Here is an 18,157-nt window from a genome sequence, read left to right on the forward strand (position 1 = left end):
CAAAATGTGACCTTCCTCATCTATAAAATGAACGCTTGGAAATGGCGCCCACCTACTCTACAATCCTGTTGGTCCATAAGATGACTAGAAGACTATTCTAATTTTCAATCAGTTTATCAACTGCCATAGGATTTTTATAAGGAGGGGAGCCAAGGATTATATATTTATTACAGAACCAAAACACTTCAAGTTTAAAACCTTAAAAAAGTTTTTAAAGGGGTGCCTAGGTGGCTGAGTCGGTTGAGCGTCCAAACTTTGGCTCGGGTCACCATCTCAAAGTTTGTGAGTTCGAGCCCCACATCAGGTTCCGTGCTGACAGCTCGGAGCCTGGAACCTGCTTCGGATTCTGTGTCTCCCTCTCTCTCCGCCCCTCCCCTGCTTGCACTGTCTCTCAAAAATGAATAAACACTAAAAAAAATTTTTTTAAGTTTTTTAAAAAGCCAATAATTATAAGATATAACACCAAAGCAAAAAAATCATGAATTATACTTATTCCTAAAACATATATATTTTAGGGAGAAACATATTCTAAGTGGACACTAATTTTTCTCCATTCACTAAAAGATTCCACAAACTTTTTGATCAAATTGTTATTTAGCCAATGACTAAAACTTAATTAGATCTGGGGCACCTGTGGCTCAGTTTGTTAAGTGTCCAACTCTTGATTTTGGCTCAGGTCATCATCTCATGGTTCAGGAGTTCAAGTCCTGTGGCGGGTTCTGTGTCAGCACAGAGCCCACTTGGGATTCTCTCTCCCTCGCTCTTCTGTGCACACACACACATGCTCTCTCTCTCAAAATAAACTTAAAAAAAAAAAAACTTAATTAGATCTGAATAATCCTACAGAATTATAAAAATACCATGCTGTGTCAATACACATGTAGTTCTTCAGATTAGAAACAAATTTACAAAGTTATCCTGTATCAACTGCTGAGAGTTAAGTAATCAAATTTGAGGATCAGTTTGGTGTTGCACTAGGTACTTATCATGAACTTACCTCCTTTGGTGTTAGAATATGAGTTTGATAGAATATGAAAAGAAAAAACACCTTTATGTGCATCCTCACTTTGCCACTACAATAATTTAAAAATATAAAAATAACAGGAGCTAGAATTATTCTTGCACAAAACAAACCTACATTTTACTTCCTCAAACTAGTGCAGATAACTTCTAAAGTAGTGCTTCCCAAACCTTAATGGGTCTATAAATCACCTGCAAAAATGCAGATTCTGATTCAGAAGATGTGGGCAGGAATCTGAGAGTCTGCAGTTCTAGAAAGCTCCCTGGTGATGCCAAATTCGTACACAGAGCAAAAAGCCCCATCATTTACAATATTAGGCCATGGTTTGCAAAGCATTGGTCTTGACAAGCACTGGTTTCCAAGAAGATTCCTAATTGAGCAACTTGACATTTTCTCATCCTTATCTCGCGATACTTAATTCTCCATCATTCTTGAAACCCAGAAAACTTGTATCCTAAATCTTCCTTCTACCGCTCCTTCTTTTTGACCTCTTTTCCACGTTCCTCATACTTACATGTGGGTGCATCACAGGATTTCATTCTCAGCTTCTTCTCTTTTCCATTCTAAGGCTGTCCCTGGATCAGCTATATGCTAATGGATCCAACCGCTCCATCCCCAGCCTACACACGTCTCCCAATCTTAGATCCATATATTCAACTACCTAATAGACATCTATAACCTTTAGTCTTCCCAGGTACCTCCAACACAAAATATCTCAACCTGAACTCATCAACTGCTTCCACCCCTAAAAACTAGCTTTTTCAAGTCTGTATTAACTTTGTGACCAGAACCACCATCTGCCCACTTATCCAAACCATATTTAAGACTCTATCCTCCCTCACCAAATGCAATTCATCTCATCTTCTAATTATTTCTCAAATTTCATTCCTTCCTCTCAATATCAATATCAGTTTAGACATCAATCATTTCTGATCTGGTTATCATAGTCATCTAACAAGTCTTCTACCTTCCAATCTCATTCTCTTCCTCAATCCCATGTGAAGACATTACTGTGTAATCTTGGCAAACATAACTCGATAGCATTCCCCTATGAAAATTCACCAGTGATTCACCATTACCTTTAGAAAAAAGTGCTAACTTTCTTTAGGCATATCACATAAAACTCCTCACAATCCTGATCTTGTCTCTCTTGTCTTAACTCCCACCACCCCCCCTCAATGGTCAACATGTGTTCTTGCCATGTCAAGCTCCCTGAAAGTACCACATTCTCTAATGCCTCTGTGTGTTTGCCTAGGCTGTTTTTCTCTTTGCTTAAAATGCCCTTATTAAGCTAAGTACTAATCTTCTTTCAAGACTCTACTCAAGCATCACATGCTTTAAAATGCCTTTTCTAATCACCTTAAGTCTGTTAGGTAATACCACAAACTGTGCTCCCCGTATCACAAGGTTTCCCCTATGCATACCTCTATTCTAGTACTTAGCAAACTGTATTATAATTTTGGTCTATACATCTCCTCCACTAGAATGAGCTCATCAATTAGTCCTTTTAAGAACAGAATGTCCAGTACATGGTATGCTCTCAATAAATGCTTGCTGAATAAACTATCTTGAAATAATAGTCATAAATAATTATTATGGCTACATATTTAAACTATATAACTTCCAAAAACTGTCTAAGATAACAAAAAAGTATCTTCAATTTAAGAGGCTTCACAGAACTTCTCAAGACTTTATTAAACAAAGAAGTCCAAAATATTTAAGGTATTCACTTAATTCCCAACAACCTAAAGGTACTGATTAAAAATTAATAGCTTTTTGAATATTGTGTTAAACTGGGATATTTTAATTTCACTAACTACAGTGTTAGACAAATAAAAGCACTCGTCTCTTCTCCAACGGCTGAAATAAAGAATTATGGTAAAATGATAGGCATATTTTTCAAGTGGCCTAGGTTAGTACCCTCACTTCTACTTACTAGCTACGTGAACTTGGGTAACAAAGCCTCAGTTTCTTCAGAGGAAAACAGAGATTAAACTGCTTACCTATACCATAGGTCATTTCAAATATTCACATGTGAATGTGAAAAGATTTCTATAAACCATGAACTGCTGGATTCATTTCAACTACTGGGTTAGCTGCCATCCTAACATCTGCCAAAGATTTGACAGGTGCAAATTTCAAGTTTCATGGACTACTTCAGTCTCCCAAAGCCACCCCATATTTCTCCTCCAATGACTGAGAATTCACAAATAGAATTAAGTTCCAGGATTACCACTGCACAAGACTTATTCAGTAGTCCTCAATATTCTTATGTGGTTGAAGTGCTTAATGATACCTAATTTAATAATAATCTGGTATGTTCTTAAGAAGTTGTTATTTTATAAGTCCAAAGTAAATCTCAAGGTAAGTTGTTGGTACAGTCATTTAAATTTCAGCTCCATTTTTAAAAAATTGGAGGACAAAAATCAGCAGGGAATATTTAGAGATACTTTTTTTCATTAACTATTTAGACTGGGTACTACTGACAAGCTTGATCCACTATAAACTAACATGAAAGTTAAAAAGTTACCATTACAAAGCCAAGACTTTTTCACCCAAATTTCTGGCCTCTTTCTCAAATATGCTTGTTGGTCTATCAGTAAGAGAAAATTTGCTGCATTTTCTAAACTAAAAAAGTGATGAAGCATGTTAATTCTGCTCTCAGCAGTATCTTTCTTTGTTAAATAGGGACTTATGGGGATTATGGCCTATATCAGGAAAACGGTTTTCAGTCCCTTCTCTACAATATTTATAAAAATAGGATTCTTAACCTTCAAAGGGCAAAACTCCTTTAAAAAAAAAAAAAGTAAAAGTAAAAAGAAAATCTACTACAAAAGTCAGCACTTCGGTACCTGATTGTGGTAACAAGGCCAAAATCCAAGACGAAGCCCTTTATTGCACATCGTGTTCCAACATCTTGGGCAGCCCCATCTTGCGACCTCTCCAGATTGGCTGCTCCTGCTCTCTCTACTGCAGAGAGAACTTCAATTAGAGAAATTCTGAAGCTCATGAATCTAAACTGGATACTCCCCTCACTGGAGGCAAGGATGGGAAGAATCATTAAAAAGATTCAAGTTAGAGGAGGTTTCAAATAAATCCAAGTGGCTTGAAACCACTCTAATGCAGGCAGGCAGCTGAGAGTCTTATTATGCAACAGTCTATTTAACTAAAAAAAAAGTCTTAAGGAAAAGAATGGCCGCAAATTATTAGATAACCTGAAAAAACAGGTTATATAATCATAAAGCTCTAAAAAGCCAAATATTCTCCACTAAACTTGCATAGAATTTACATCTATGATACAAACTTATAGCTGACCATTCATATTCACAATTCTTATGAGAAAAGGAAGTTAAGAAAATAACTAGGACATGTTATTTACTTCTTTCTATACCCTAAAATAACTTCATTCAAAAAAATGTTCAGTTAAAAACCACTGTTAGGAAGGAGAGATTTCCCTGCTGACTTAAGCCTAGCTGCCCAAGCAAGGCTTTAGAAAATGTCTTCACCTACAACAGTGCATAGGCAGAAGGAGCAGAGGCTATGGCGGTCTTCCTAGTGACACTTCCAAGTCATATAAATGGGATATGTTTCTGGGATAGACTGCCAACAAGTTACTGAAAGAAGAGAAACAAAAACAGCAAAAACCTGGCAAATAAATAGGTCAATGCCCTCATGTGTTGTATCATGCCGTAAGCCAGTCTTAACTAAAGTTACCTAGATGCTACCAAATCTAAATCACATCCTCCACCCTAACATTACCTGGTTTGTGAAAGACTGGATTCACAAATTCAAGCTGGTTTTCCATAAAGACTCGTAATTATGTACAACATATATAAAGCATTTCTTAGACCCAGTAACAAGCCACATCCCCAAGAACTTCAGCAATTAAGACTTTTCGATGAAAGCAATAAACAATGTGAATCCCCTTTACCACCGTGAATTTTTATCAAGTGTGCTGGTATGTGCAAACAAAACAGAATGAGGTTAATACTGTCAAGATACTGTATTTACTAAATAATTTAACAGCGATTTTATCTTACCTGAGTGTGAAAATTTGAAATGGTGGTTGTTTCGATATCTTTCTTGCCCAGAATCTCCATTTTCACAGGAGTGTTGGGGAAATTAAAAGCAAAGTAGTCCAGGAAGTCTGGGAGATAAGCAGCCGCTCCATGCACTATTGCTAAAGCATAGTAAGCAGCATTTTTCTCATTTTCACTGAATGTCAAAGCAAGAAACTCCTCAGAAAATCTCTCCATCTCCATTGGAGACAAAAATGAGAGTTCATCCATGTAAGCATGAAGGACAAGTGCACCACCATTGGACTGGTGTTCCTCATGAATAAAGTTGCTAAATTTAGTACCTGTTTTTAAGAAATTTCTACGAATAGAATGTTCCTGGTGAGTCATAAAAGGTGTTTGTACTCCCTGGGGTACCCGATATTCTTGCATGCCCAAATTTAATCGGCACAGCTGTTCATCTTTCAGATACCTGAAGGACTCCTTATTTACTCCTGAAGTGCTATTTATTTGTCCTTGGGTGAGGATTTCCTTACTGATGCGGGTCAGGCCAGCACAGACGGTTTGTACTTCCTTATTGTACATTTTAAGGCGTCTTCCTCGCATATCTTCTCGGTGTTTCTTTTTCTTTTTCTTCTTTATTTTCTTCAAGACAAAATCATCAGCTCTCTGGGTTTTACCATTTTCATCTGGTGTTTCTGGCCACAATAATTAAAAAGAAGTTAGTTGCTAGGCCTAGTGTTAACATACAAACTTCTTAAGGTACTTGATCTCAAATTAAATGGCCTATTCTGTTTCTCTGAATTTGCCATGTTTGTAAAATGAATGAGACAAAGATCTTAAAATACAATTATATTCTGGGTTGAAAACTATGCTAAAAAGTAGATAATGGGAATGTAAGCATATAATTTGACTTGCAATCAAAAGTAAAGGAAATATCCAAGTAATTTCACATATGCCATACTATATGGAATATCCGTTCAGTAACCACTGTAAAATCTAAACTGAAGCCTGTCATATTTTGCCATGACACATACAGGCAAATCAAACAAAGGCAAATTAAGCTGTAAGACACCATTCTGCCTACCAAACTGGCATAAAGTTTTCTTTTTTCGGCATTTTCATATACTGTTGCTGGAAGGATAAACCAGTACAAATTTCACGAAGGGCAATTTGGCACCCACCAAAATGGGTATATACACCAAAAGCCTTTTCAGTTTTAATTCTCAGACCCAGAATCCACTCCCAAGGAAAAATTACCTGAGAAAATAACTGAAGATACACAAAAATATCCACGACAGTTATTTAGGGACTCCCCTAAATGTCTATTCTAAGTACTAGGATATTGATTAAACTCTGGTAATTACATACTGACAAAATACTACCCACCCATTGTAAGTTATATTATAGATGAAATAACTGATGGATTACAAGGTTATAAAATGCTTACACTGCCAATCTTCCAGGAAGCATTCTCTAACAAATTCATCTCTACCCAATCTGGACAGCTACTCCTACCAAGTGCTTCGTTAGCGCCGTACTTCCCTATCACAGCTCTTAACCGCATTCTGTGTTATCACATATCTAATCTTCTACCTCTCCTCTAGACTATAAACAATCTAAGAAATATAGATCTTACCTTTCTTTCCAGAGCATCTAACATGTGTATAATCTGACTCCATGTTTATAGTAAACATACACACATGTATTAAGTACCCACTAAGTGCCAGGACATTTCTGGGCACTGGGGATATGGTGCTAAGACAGACACAATCTAATCTCCACTCTCTTCAACTTTACAATCTAGTTTGACAAGAAAAACAAAGTATCAGTAAGCTACTCTAGATGCAGAGGAAACTTCTCTTTGGGAGGTGATATTTAGGGTGAGTCCTAAGTAATAAAACAAGCCAGGCATGTTTTCTAGGGGAAAATATACCAGGGAGAGGCAAAGGACCTAAAGACAGGAAAAAATCTGTATGTTTTGCACATATACAACACAGAAGAATATCTGAAGAAATACATACCAAAGTGTTAATGGTAGTTATCTAGACTGGAAGAATTAACAATATGTCTTTTTTGCTTATCTGTATTTTCTAATTTCCTACCATAAACATATATTACTTTTAAAACTAAAAATTCATCTTTAATTTTTAAGGGATCATCATGGATTGACAAAACCAAAATAAAATAGCATCTCTCATTTACTAGATGTTAAAGATATCTAGCAAGAAATCTTTAGGATTAAATAGTCCTGACCAACCTTTCAAGCTCGATGTGGTATTTACTATAGAATTTGTCCACCCAACAACAGTATTTCTGACACAATTCAAGTAATTCAGTGTTAAGACAGATACTCCAATTAATCCTATCGCTACACCTGGGAAGAAAAAGTTCAACAAAATTTACAGTAAATAATTTATTTGGTATAATATGCAAATATGATAGTTGCAGTACTCTATACAAAATTATTCCAAATCGCCAACTATTACAAGTTATAAAAACTTCTAAAGAAAATGTAAGTCAAAAACTTTAGTGTATAGATACCAAATGACTTGCATTCTGTTTAATATCTGTTTTTAAACAAAAAGAAAACCCTTCATTTGCAAACATCACTTGTAATGAAACTGAGATGATATACCAAAATTATACATGTAATCGGATTGCTTAAATTGCCAAGAGAAAAAGCAGTCCATCTTTTACTCTATATACAACTAAATATTTGACAATTTGTTAAAACACTTAGTCATTTCTATTTCTTACAAATAAAATTAATCTAAACACTTTTCCCGCATTAAAAATTGGTAATTTAGGCAATTCTCCCAAGCAACTAAATGTTAATGCCATTAAATATAAATGTTAGACCAATTTTCAAAGTGTCCTCTAATTACCCTCTGCTAAATGTTTTAGCAATTTCATGGGGAAAGAAAGAAAAGAAAAGAAAGAAAAGAAAAGAAAAGAAAAGAAAAGAAAAGAAAAGAAAAGAAAAGATCTTTGAATAGATCCTGTTATTTTAAGCTTCAGAGGAGGTATTTGGTATGCAGGAAATGAATTGTGACCTAGATCTGCCACTGAAATTAACACCAAGAAGGTGCTGCCTTGATTGTAACACATTTTCTATATTACTATCAGCTTACCAATGGTATTTCTAACATGGCCAAGTCTCTGTGGGTTTTATTCCAAACACATTTCAACATGGCCCATCAAAAACACCACTGTACAGGGAAATGAAAAAGACCTTAAATTGATTGTAATCTCATATTTCAACATAATAAAAGTTTAAATATGAAATAAATTTCAATCCTTCTCCTCGCTAATCCTGTTTTTCAAAGTTTTATTCTTAATCTAAGGCTGCATATAGAGAGCTCACCTTTGCTTATAGAGAAATGGGAGCCTACTTGTGTCATACTAGGTAATGAATTTCAATGAATAAACAAAATTTACTTTTGAATAATTGTGATGACAACTAATTGAAAATGACATACATATACAAACTTGTTAAAGGTTATTACAGTAAGATACCCCTTGCTGCACTGTAAGAATGTCAAGGTTGTCCTGCCTTGAAATAAAAACATTAAAATTCAATGTCTTTGCAATATAAATGTATCAAATCAATATGCTGTACACCTTACACAATGTTACATGTCAGTTATATCTCAATTTTAAAAAGTACCAATGTCTAAAGTTTTCACAATCTTTCCATTCCTGAGTTGATTGCTTTAGCTTTCCAACAGAGAACATATTCAGGAAATAACATTTTGAGTATTCCCCTCTAGTGCAAAAGCTCAAATTTATCAACAGTTCTTTTACAGAAAAAGAGCCAAGCTACTCTATTATCTGTGATTAAGGAAAGCTTTCATATATCAGACTATGAGAGTAAATATAAAGAGAAGTATGTAAGTCTACAAAGGAAGATACATTTATCTGAGAGACAAACTGCTGCCTTAAAAAATGTCATTATAACTATAACTAGATTAATACATGACACTATCAATAAAATCCTCATAGGTGCTAAAATTATCAACTATCAAATAGCCTCATTTAACATCACTATTGAAAAAGTTCATTAATGCAAAAATATTTAGCTTTCCAAATATTACAAAACTTAAACTACTATCACCATTCTTACCCTTGAATTATACCTAGAACTGAAAAAAATGTAATATCCTCAATTCTTAAAAATCATGGTGGATATACATTTTCAAAGCAAGTACAATTTTTTAGATTTTATTACTCATAATAAAAAAAAAGGCTAAAGTTTTCTGAAAATAAACTTTGTTGTCTTACTAGGGGTACTTCCCATTTCATATAAAAACCTGACTAAAAAGATCATTGTATGTTTATAACACTGCCTTACTTTACCACCACCACCCCCATCCCTTTACATTATGCTGCTTAAGAGTGGCTGGCTGGATTTGAATCCCTGCCCCTAGACCTTCCGCTCAAAATATTACCTTTCACAACTTAATTTCTTTGCACCTTGTTCCTCATTGGTAAAATGGGGGAAAGTAACAGTACCTCCTCATAAAATCAGTGTGCACAGTAAATGAAACAAAGGACATAAAGTACTTAGAATAGTCCTAGAACATAACAAATACTCAATACACGTTAACTATTATTACCCCAAAATAGTTGAACGACAGAGGCAGTACACAGTGCTAGAAGAGCAGGTGCTTTACAGTTAGAGACCCAGCTTAATGTCCCAGCCCTAGTGCTTACTGCTTAAGGGCTCTGGACAAGCTCTTAAGTCTCTTTAAACTTCAATTTTCTCATCTTACGATGTTAATTCTAGTATCTACCTCACAGAGCTATTGTAAGGATTAAAAAAGACAATAAATATAAGACCATCATCACACTACTGAAAACACAGTAAGTGTCACCATCATTATCATTTTCCCAATGATATTTGATAAGATTCCTTGAAATAATTGGCAATTATCTCTGGGATATCAAAATTAGAGGTAGAAATTATCGACCTACAATACAATGTAGTGTATTCTAAAAGAACCCAATAAAAGGACAAAAACCTCTGAAAGAGGGAAGAAAATAATTATTCACCAAGGATCTATTAGGTATCATATATGTGATCTCATTTTAATCCTCACACAAAATCAGCGAAGTAGATATTAAGTCCATTTTATGGAGAAGAAAACAGCTTGATATAAGATGTTCTGTTATCGTAGGTCCCAGAACTAGTGGGTGACAACCAACATTCAAATGCTCATCTTGTCGGATCCCAAAACTCAAACTTTTCCCATACACTACTATACTACACTCTTCCTTTCTGCCTTCTCAATCAACCCCTCTCTACAACACCTCCTGTGAGATGATCAACTTACCTGGTTACAATTAATGGACAAGGACCTAAAAGAATCTCCAATAAAGGGAGCATTATGTCATTCAACAAATATTTTACTGAGTGCCCATTACATGATAATTCTGCATGATCACAAAGATGGCATTATTTATGTTATGCAAAAATGTCATACCTTATAGACTTTCCCCATCCCCTCTCTAGGTGGGTAAGGAAGATATCAGTCCCTGAAGTTGTTGCTCTGATAAATGAGACTACCTATTTATTTTACTTCTCTGTATAATCAATCCCCAAATAATTCCTCACTCCTATCACCAAACAGAACTTGGATTTTAAATTCCTGCCAACAGCTTTCTGACATCACAGAAAATTTCAATTAGTTGTCTGACTTGGGGACACTCCCTGTGATAGAAATTGGGCAGTTGGTCAAAGATGAAAAAAACGTGAGAAAGGAAGGCTGACTCACAAGTGAATACAAAAGAGCAATCCTGTCATTTAATGACACTAAAGAAAAGAGCCAGGGGGATGGACTCCCCCCTTGCCTTTTTTTTTTTAACAAAATATTGAAATATTATTAAAAACATAAATTTACTAAACAAGAATTTAAAATAATCTTTGAGCAAGTTTGTTCTGTTTTATGAGCGATAAAAGAAGAAAAATAATTCAGGTTTCAAAATACCAAGATAACTATCAGTTGAACCAAAACTTGAACCTGTTGTTTACAAGAAATAAAAAAACATTTTAATATCTCTTTATTAACTTAACAATCCAAATGGGCTTAGTGAAAAGCGAAGCTGACCACAAATCAAAAAAAAAAGGGTCCTAGGGACACCTGGGAGGCTCAGTTAAGGGTCCACTCTTAATTTCAGCTCAGGTCATGGTCCCAGAATTGTGGGATCAAGCCCAACAGGGCTCCAAGCTCAGCATGATGCCTGCTTGAGAATCTCTCTCTCCCTCCACCCCTCTCTTCTGCTTGCATGCCCTCTAAAATAAAAAACTTAAACAAAAACAAAACAAAAAAGGGGGTCCTAGATTCAGTTCTATCACTTACTAACTAGAAAATCTTAAGCATGTCACTTCACCTCTTCAAATCTCACTTTAGTTCCCATCTTAGAGATGAGAAATTGTTGTTTCAACTATATATAAGCAACTCCAAACATCTGGAATCTGAAATTTGTGATTAACTTATACATGAAGTTGGATTCAGTACAGTTGGGCTGGTGTGAAGGAACGTCTTTCAGCTGAATGATCTATCTCTGAGATTGGCAAACTGTAGTGCAAAAACTACCACAGATGATACATTTGAATGAGTGGAGTAATGTCACAAAAAAACTTTATTTCTGGACACTGAATTTAAATTTCTCATGATTTCCACATCAGGGATTTTCTTCAACCATTTTAAGTGTAAAAACCAGGGGCGTCTGGGTGACTCAGTCAGTTAAGCAAGCGACTCTCGATGTGGCTCAGATCACCATCTTCTGGTTCATGGGTTTGAGCCCCATGTCAGACTCCGTGCTGACAGCTCAGAGCCTGCTTAGGATTCTCTGTCTCCTTCTGTCTCTGCCCCTTTTGCGTGTGTGCTCGCTCTCGCACTCTCTCAAAATGAATAAATATTTAAAAAATAAATAAAAAATAAAATGTAAAAACCATCTTTATTTGACAAGTCATACAAAAACAGGTAGTAGAACTGATATTTTAAAAATGTGTAAAAGCCATCCAATAGAAGAATAGTCTTCAACAAAGGTGCTGGAAAAATTCGATATCCATAGGCAAAAAATATGAACCTGGACCTAAACACCTCACACCTTACACAAAACTAACTTAAGTGAATCAGAGATGCACATTAAAAATTACAATTTTAAGAGGAAAAAAAAATAGAAGAAAATCTTTGAGACCTGAGTCTTGAGACCAAGACATGACATCAAAAGCATGATCCATAAAAGGGGGGAAAAATCAGTAAATTAGACCTCACAAAATTTACTTTGGCTCTAACTACTAACCTCCCTGTTAAAGGAGGGAAAGACAAGCAACAAAAGTGGGAGGAAATATTTGCAAACCATATATCTGACAAAGGACTCATACCTGTAATATACAAAGAATTCTCAAAAAAATTCAGTAAAAACCAATTCAATTAGAAAATGAGCAAAAGACAAAAGACATCTTACTGATGAAGATATATGGCCAGCAAATGATGACAAAAAAAGATGTTAAATATCACTAGCCACTAGGGAAATGCAGCTTAAGTCCATGATGAAGTATTACTACACATCTATTAGAATAAATAAAAGAAAAATAGTAACAATACCAGATACTGGCAAGGATGTGAACAAAGTGGAATTTTCATACGCTGCTGGTAAGAATGTAAAATTGTACAGATATTTTAGAAAATAGTTTGGTAACAGCTTAAAAAAAAAAAAAAACTAAACATACATTTACTACATGACCTAGCAATTGCATTCCTCGAGAAATGAAAATTTACATCCACACAAAAACCTGAATGTGAACATTCACAGAAGCTTTATTCTAATACACAAGCTGGAAACCATCAAAATGTCACCTTAGTAGGTGAATGGTTAAACTGTGGTATATCCATAACATAGAATACGACTGCGCAATGAAAAGGAGTGAGCTATTGATACATAAAACTTGAACGGATCTGAAGAACACCATGCTAAGTGGGGGGGGGGGGGGGGGGGACTTTAAAAGATCACACACTGTATTATTCCCTTTATAACATTCTCAAAATGATGAAATTATTGAGAACAGACTGGTGGTTGCTAGGAGTTAGGGAAGGGAGAGAAACATAGGTGTCTAAGACTTTCAAGAGATTACCACAAGGGGGGATCTTTGTGGTGATGGAATAGTTGTGGATCTTGATTGCAGTAGTGGTTAAACTAATCTACAGGTGATAAAATGGCACAATTATACACACACCATTGCACCACTGTCAATTTCCTGGTGTTGATATTATACAATAGTTATGTAACACATAACCATTTGGAAAAACTAATGAAGGGTAAAAACTTCTCTGTACTATTTTTGCAATTTCTGGTGAATATATAATTACCTCAAAATAAAAAGTCAGAGTTTCTGAAAATCTGAGAATAAGGGAGGGAAGACCTAGCTCTGTGAATAGCCAGGGTCTAGCCACTCTTCTTATTAATCTTAGACTTGTTTCAAGGACCAAGTATGATAAAAGGCAGTTTTAAATGTGTCTAATATCAGCCAGATACTGTTTTAAGTACTTTCCACATATTGCCCCATTTAATCTACATAACCTTGTAAAAAGAAGTACTACAACCCCTTTGTACAGACAGGAAACTGAAAGAGGTTAAAGTAATTTGCCCAGGATCAAACAGTAAGTAATAGAGCCACAAGTTAAACTTAGATTGACTCCAGAGGCATGCCTCCTCCACACCACTGTAACAAATCTAAAGATGTTCAGCCAAAAAAAAAAAAAAAAAAAAAAAAAGGTATCGATCAAAGTGTGTGCAAAAGCCTGGATTAAACAAGGGTAAATCAGTTTGTTTTCTGTAAGGTTCTCAGAACTTTTAAAATGCCAGTGTATATCTTGTATCTAGAAGGCTACAAGATATACTTTTTCCTACATTCCAGTGTATATGGCCACACAGCCCTTTCCCTGCAGAATATATAATACAACAGTCCCTCATTCAAAAGTTAAAACGTTTAGGGGCGTCTGGGTGGCTCAGTCGGTTAAGCATCCCACTCTTGATTTCAGCTGAGGTCATGATCTTACCATTCCTGAGTTCAAGCCCCAAGCCAGGCTCTGCCCAGACAGAGCGGAGCCTGCTTGGAATTCTCTCTCCCTCTCCCTCTCTCTCTTTCTCTCTCTATGCCCCTCCCTGTGCCCTTGCATGGCACTTTCTCTCAAAAATAAACATTTTTTTAAGAAAGTTAAAATGTTTAAACTAGACTTATTATGGTAATCCTTCTGCAATATATACAAATAAGGAATCGTGTTGTACACCTGAAACTAATATAACATTACATGCCTACTGTTTCAATTAACAAAAAAAAGGTAAGATGTTTAAATTACCCGATCTTAGCCTTAACCCACCTCTTCACATATTGGCAAACTACAAATGCTTCAAGCTGCATTGTCCAATAAGTTAATCAGAATTAAATAAAATTTAAAATGAGATTCCTCAATCATACCAGCCACATAAAAGCCTTCAAAACTTGTTTCAAGAGCCGCATATGCCCAGTGGCTACCATACTGTACAGCAAGTACAAATACAGAACATTTCCATCACTAGAGAAAGTTCTGTCAGGCAACACTGAGTTAAAGGTTTGTTTTTGTCTGTTTTTTAAAGAACACAGGGCCTGTGAGTCCTCAGAGAAGCGCCCTGTTGTTTATTATACATGTAATTACCACCATCCCTCCATAAAAAGGGGCTAGGTCAGAAACTTTTGATGGTGCTGGCTACTGTCATTCTGATTCCAAGGCAAAGGGAAGGAGTAAGCAAGGAAAGGGGAAAAGTAAATAGCATAAAAAAAGAAAGGAACAACATGCAGCTAGGGGAAGACGCTGGGATTCAAGAGATCTGGGTTCTACTTCCTGTGGTGCCAATGATTCATTAAAAGAAAAAAATTTTTAATGTTTGTACTTGCTACTAATTAACTGTAACTTAATTAGACAAGTCGCCTCACTACTTTGGGCCAGTTTCCTCTTCCACAATACAAATTTAAATTGGATGATCTCTAAGATTCCCTCCAAATCTGTGTGGTTAAAACACACACATAGAAGAAATGAGGTGAGAAATAAAAGAGAACAAGATCATCACATATTGGTGGTGGAAACTGGCACTCCTGTCAGCTTGGCACAAGTTTTATTCCTGATAATAACACCTGGATACCACCAAAGTTAGAAAGATTTAATTCAGTAAGTATTTTTTGAGCAATTATTTGCAAAACACTGCACTATTTGTACGCAGAACCACAAAAAACTTGAGTCAAGACCAAGTACGTGGAAGAAATCCAAGACTCAGAAAACTTTACATTGAAAGACTTGTTCATTAACATGTAATACCCCATCTGGCCCAATGCGACTATATAAGCATCTTAAAATCTTCTTGAGGAAATACAACTAACAAGCTATATGAAATCATATACAAACACACGGTATACTCAAATTTCATACCCCCTCCTTTCTGCGGAGAATACAAATAAATGTTCCATGTACTTGGGAACAGGAAGACACCAATATTAGTAAACCTAATTTCTCTAGATTCCACATTTAATTAGGTAGTCCTACATTTCCTGGGTTCGGTATTCTTGACTTTAGTGTGGGCTCTTGGAATTAAATAAATTGTCAATTTTTTTGTGTGCCAGAAAGAATAAATCGCAACGGGAATTCTTCCTTCTAACGATCCATTACAGCACGTTTCTCACTTTTCTCACTTTTGAGAGGCACGGTTGGTCCTATTTCCTAGGATCATAAAAGACAGAAAACCTTCCCCATCCCTCTATCGAGAAGTATTAATATAAAATTAAAAATTATTTCACCTCCGGATAAAAAAGAACCACTATAAACTACGTTTGATATTTTACCTTGCAGAAACTAAAGCAACCTGAGTCGAGGAACCTGTGTTAAGAATTCAAACTCATTAAAGCCCCACACCATACCCGTGAATATTTTGGAGCCGAGGAGAGTTTATATTAAAGATTTCCACAAAATAAAACAAGAAGAAAGGATTTTAGCGACAAGCCTTTACTTTAGAAAAGCAGTTTTTAATACCCCAGCTACTAATCCCACGCCAAGGACCGCGCGGCGCGGAAACCCTGGCGAATTTGAAAACAAACGTTGGTAAAGGCTGGGGGTGAAGGGCGGGGGTGGGGAAGGGAGAGCCGGGTAAGGGGGTTAGTAACTGACAGCTCGGCCTCGAAACGAGAAGACTCAAGTAGGTCAGGCTGTGTCAACGGTTTGAAATCCAGGGTCCACCCCAGTGGGCTTAAGGGAGTAGAGCAGCAGGAGGTAAGCAGGGGTTTGGCGTCTTTCAGCGCTAAAGGGGCGGGATATCGGACCTAAGGGAGACCTAGAACCCGAGCTCGGGGTAGTTCGCCTGCTCTCACCTCTCTTGGGGGCCTTGATCAGAGGCACCCCTCCAGTTCTCTCCCCGTTTTCCTGCTTGTCCTTGTGCTTGAGATCGCCCGGAACGCAGGAGCTGGGGTCACCATCGGAGCCGCGGTGGTGATGGTGCTTGTGCCGCTCCTTGTGGCCCTTATGCTTGGGCCCGGCCGCGCTCACCGTCAAAGGAGAGAAGGTGAAGAGGGCCGATGTGCCTGGGGCCGGGAGCGGGGCAGCGACAGCGGGCCCGGCGGGTGCCAGCGAAGGTGGCGGCGGAGGCGGCAGGAGCAGAGGCTCAACAGGGCCTGGGACGGTTGGGGCTGCATTCGTTGGCGGCAGCGGCCCGGGATGTTGGCGGCTGCGACGCCGCCGGTGAGGGGGAGCGAGAGGGGGGTCCTGGCTCGGCCGCCCCCGCTTCTCCTGAGAACCCCCACTGCTCGCTCGGCGCTGCCGCTTCACTCCCCGCGGCGAGACCCCAGCATGGGGTTTCTCCTTCCCTTCTTTGTCCGGCTCCTCCTGCGCCGCCACCGCCCGTACTACGCGCACCGCTCCGACCTGCGCAGCCATTTCACCCACAAACACACATTTAAATGGCCCGACCGCCCCCCCGTCCGCGTATCGCGCAAGCGCCGCCCGCGCACGGCCCGCTGGGCATTGGAGTCTCTTCCCCGCCCTCCACTTCTCGGCCGTTCTTCCTCCGGAGCTGAACATGCCGGAAGCGACAGTTCCCAGCGCTTCTCCGCAGGCCTCCCCGAGTGAGCTCTATTTTAAAGCACCCAGGGCCTCGCAGAGCCTCATGGGAGCGGTAGTTCCCCCGCGCTCCCGCCGCGTCCCTGGCTCTGGGAGTGCAGGAGCGGAAAGAGAGCGTGCGCCGAGTCACGCTTCGGGCTGCGACGCAACCGCCGCTGGGCGGAGAGTTGCCGCCAACCGCCTTAACGGCCGAAACAATGTTAGTGGCTTTCAAGTCTGTCTGCGCGTTCCCATTATCGTCTGTGTGTGCCCCCTTGGTCATTATACACGGAGTCGGTGGGCTCCATAGGTACTTATCAATTTCATATTCGTTCCTCTCAAAACCTTTGTGAGGAATCCCCGGCCTCTTATCCTTGGACAAGCGACGAAATGAAGAGGAAAGGGGAACTTGGTCATACGTAAAACGAGGGCGATTTGGGTTTAGAATCTAATCGGGCTGCAGTGAAGACATGTTTTAACCTCTTCGTGGGCATTGCCATGGTTGCAGGTACCCGCGTAACAAGGCAGGTGCGAGAACTGCCCGGGAGCCTGGTGAGCGCCGCCGCACCTCGCCTTAGAGCCACATCTCCTCTAATGCCTGGAAAGGTAGAGGCCGTCATTTATTTTGAATCCGTCCCTAGGTGGAAAACCCATGTTTTTAAACTTCTTGAAGATTTTTTTTTCATGTCCCACGTATAAGATTGCATAAATTTGAGAAATGTGTCTACCGCAGACCTGTCCAAAAATCGTCACTGTGCACCAATGTTGCTGCCCAGAAATTCATCCACAACTTCATCGGCACTTTAGATTTTCCCTAAGATTCTCTTCCTATATTTGGTCCTTGATAAAGATATTTGGAAATAATTGATTACAATGAAGTACTCAGAAATGCCAGTAGTGCCTGGAGGATTCAGCTAAATGAACACTGCAGTAAAGTTAGCTTAAAGACAAAACAGTTTATTGTGCACCTATTGCGTGCAATGTACTTCAAT

The 18,157-nt window shown here is 38.1% G+C and overlaps 1 protein-coding gene and 1 long non-coding RNA gene across 2 annotated transcripts in view; one reads left to right on the plus strand and one right to left on the minus strand.

Moving 5' to 3' along the window:
* The window catches only part of RSBN1 (round spermatid basic protein 1), a 46,899-nt gene extending 29,724 nt beyond the window's left edge, over positions 1 to 17,175 (minus strand). Inside the window, exons 1-2 of the mRNA XM_027058312.2 lie at positions 16,442 to 17,175; positions 5,062 to 5,735 (exon numbers count right to left, since the gene is read on the minus strand). Coding sequence (XP_026914113.1) covers positions 5,062 to 5,735; positions 16,442 to 17,147 — 1,380 coding nt within the window. The 5' untranslated portion in view covers positions 17,148 to 17,175. The remainder of the gene's footprint in view (positions 1 to 5,061; positions 5,736 to 16,441) is intronic.
* The window catches only part of LOC113599183 (uncharacterized), a 52,527-nt gene continuing 50,595 nt past the window's right edge, over positions 16,226 to 18,157 (plus strand). The window contains exon 1 of the long non-coding RNA XR_008295145.1: positions 16,226 to 16,343. This is a non-coding gene — a long non-coding RNA (uncharacterized LOC113599183). The remainder of the gene's footprint in view (positions 16,344 to 18,157) is intronic.

This window comes from Acinonyx jubatus, chromosome C1, assembly GCF_027475565.1.
Source record: "Acinonyx jubatus isolate Ajub_Pintada_27869175 chromosome C1, VMU_Ajub_asm_v1.0, whole genome shotgun sequence".
Taxonomy (NCBI): domain Eukaryota; kingdom Metazoa; phylum Chordata; class Mammalia; order Carnivora; family Felidae; genus Acinonyx; species Acinonyx jubatus.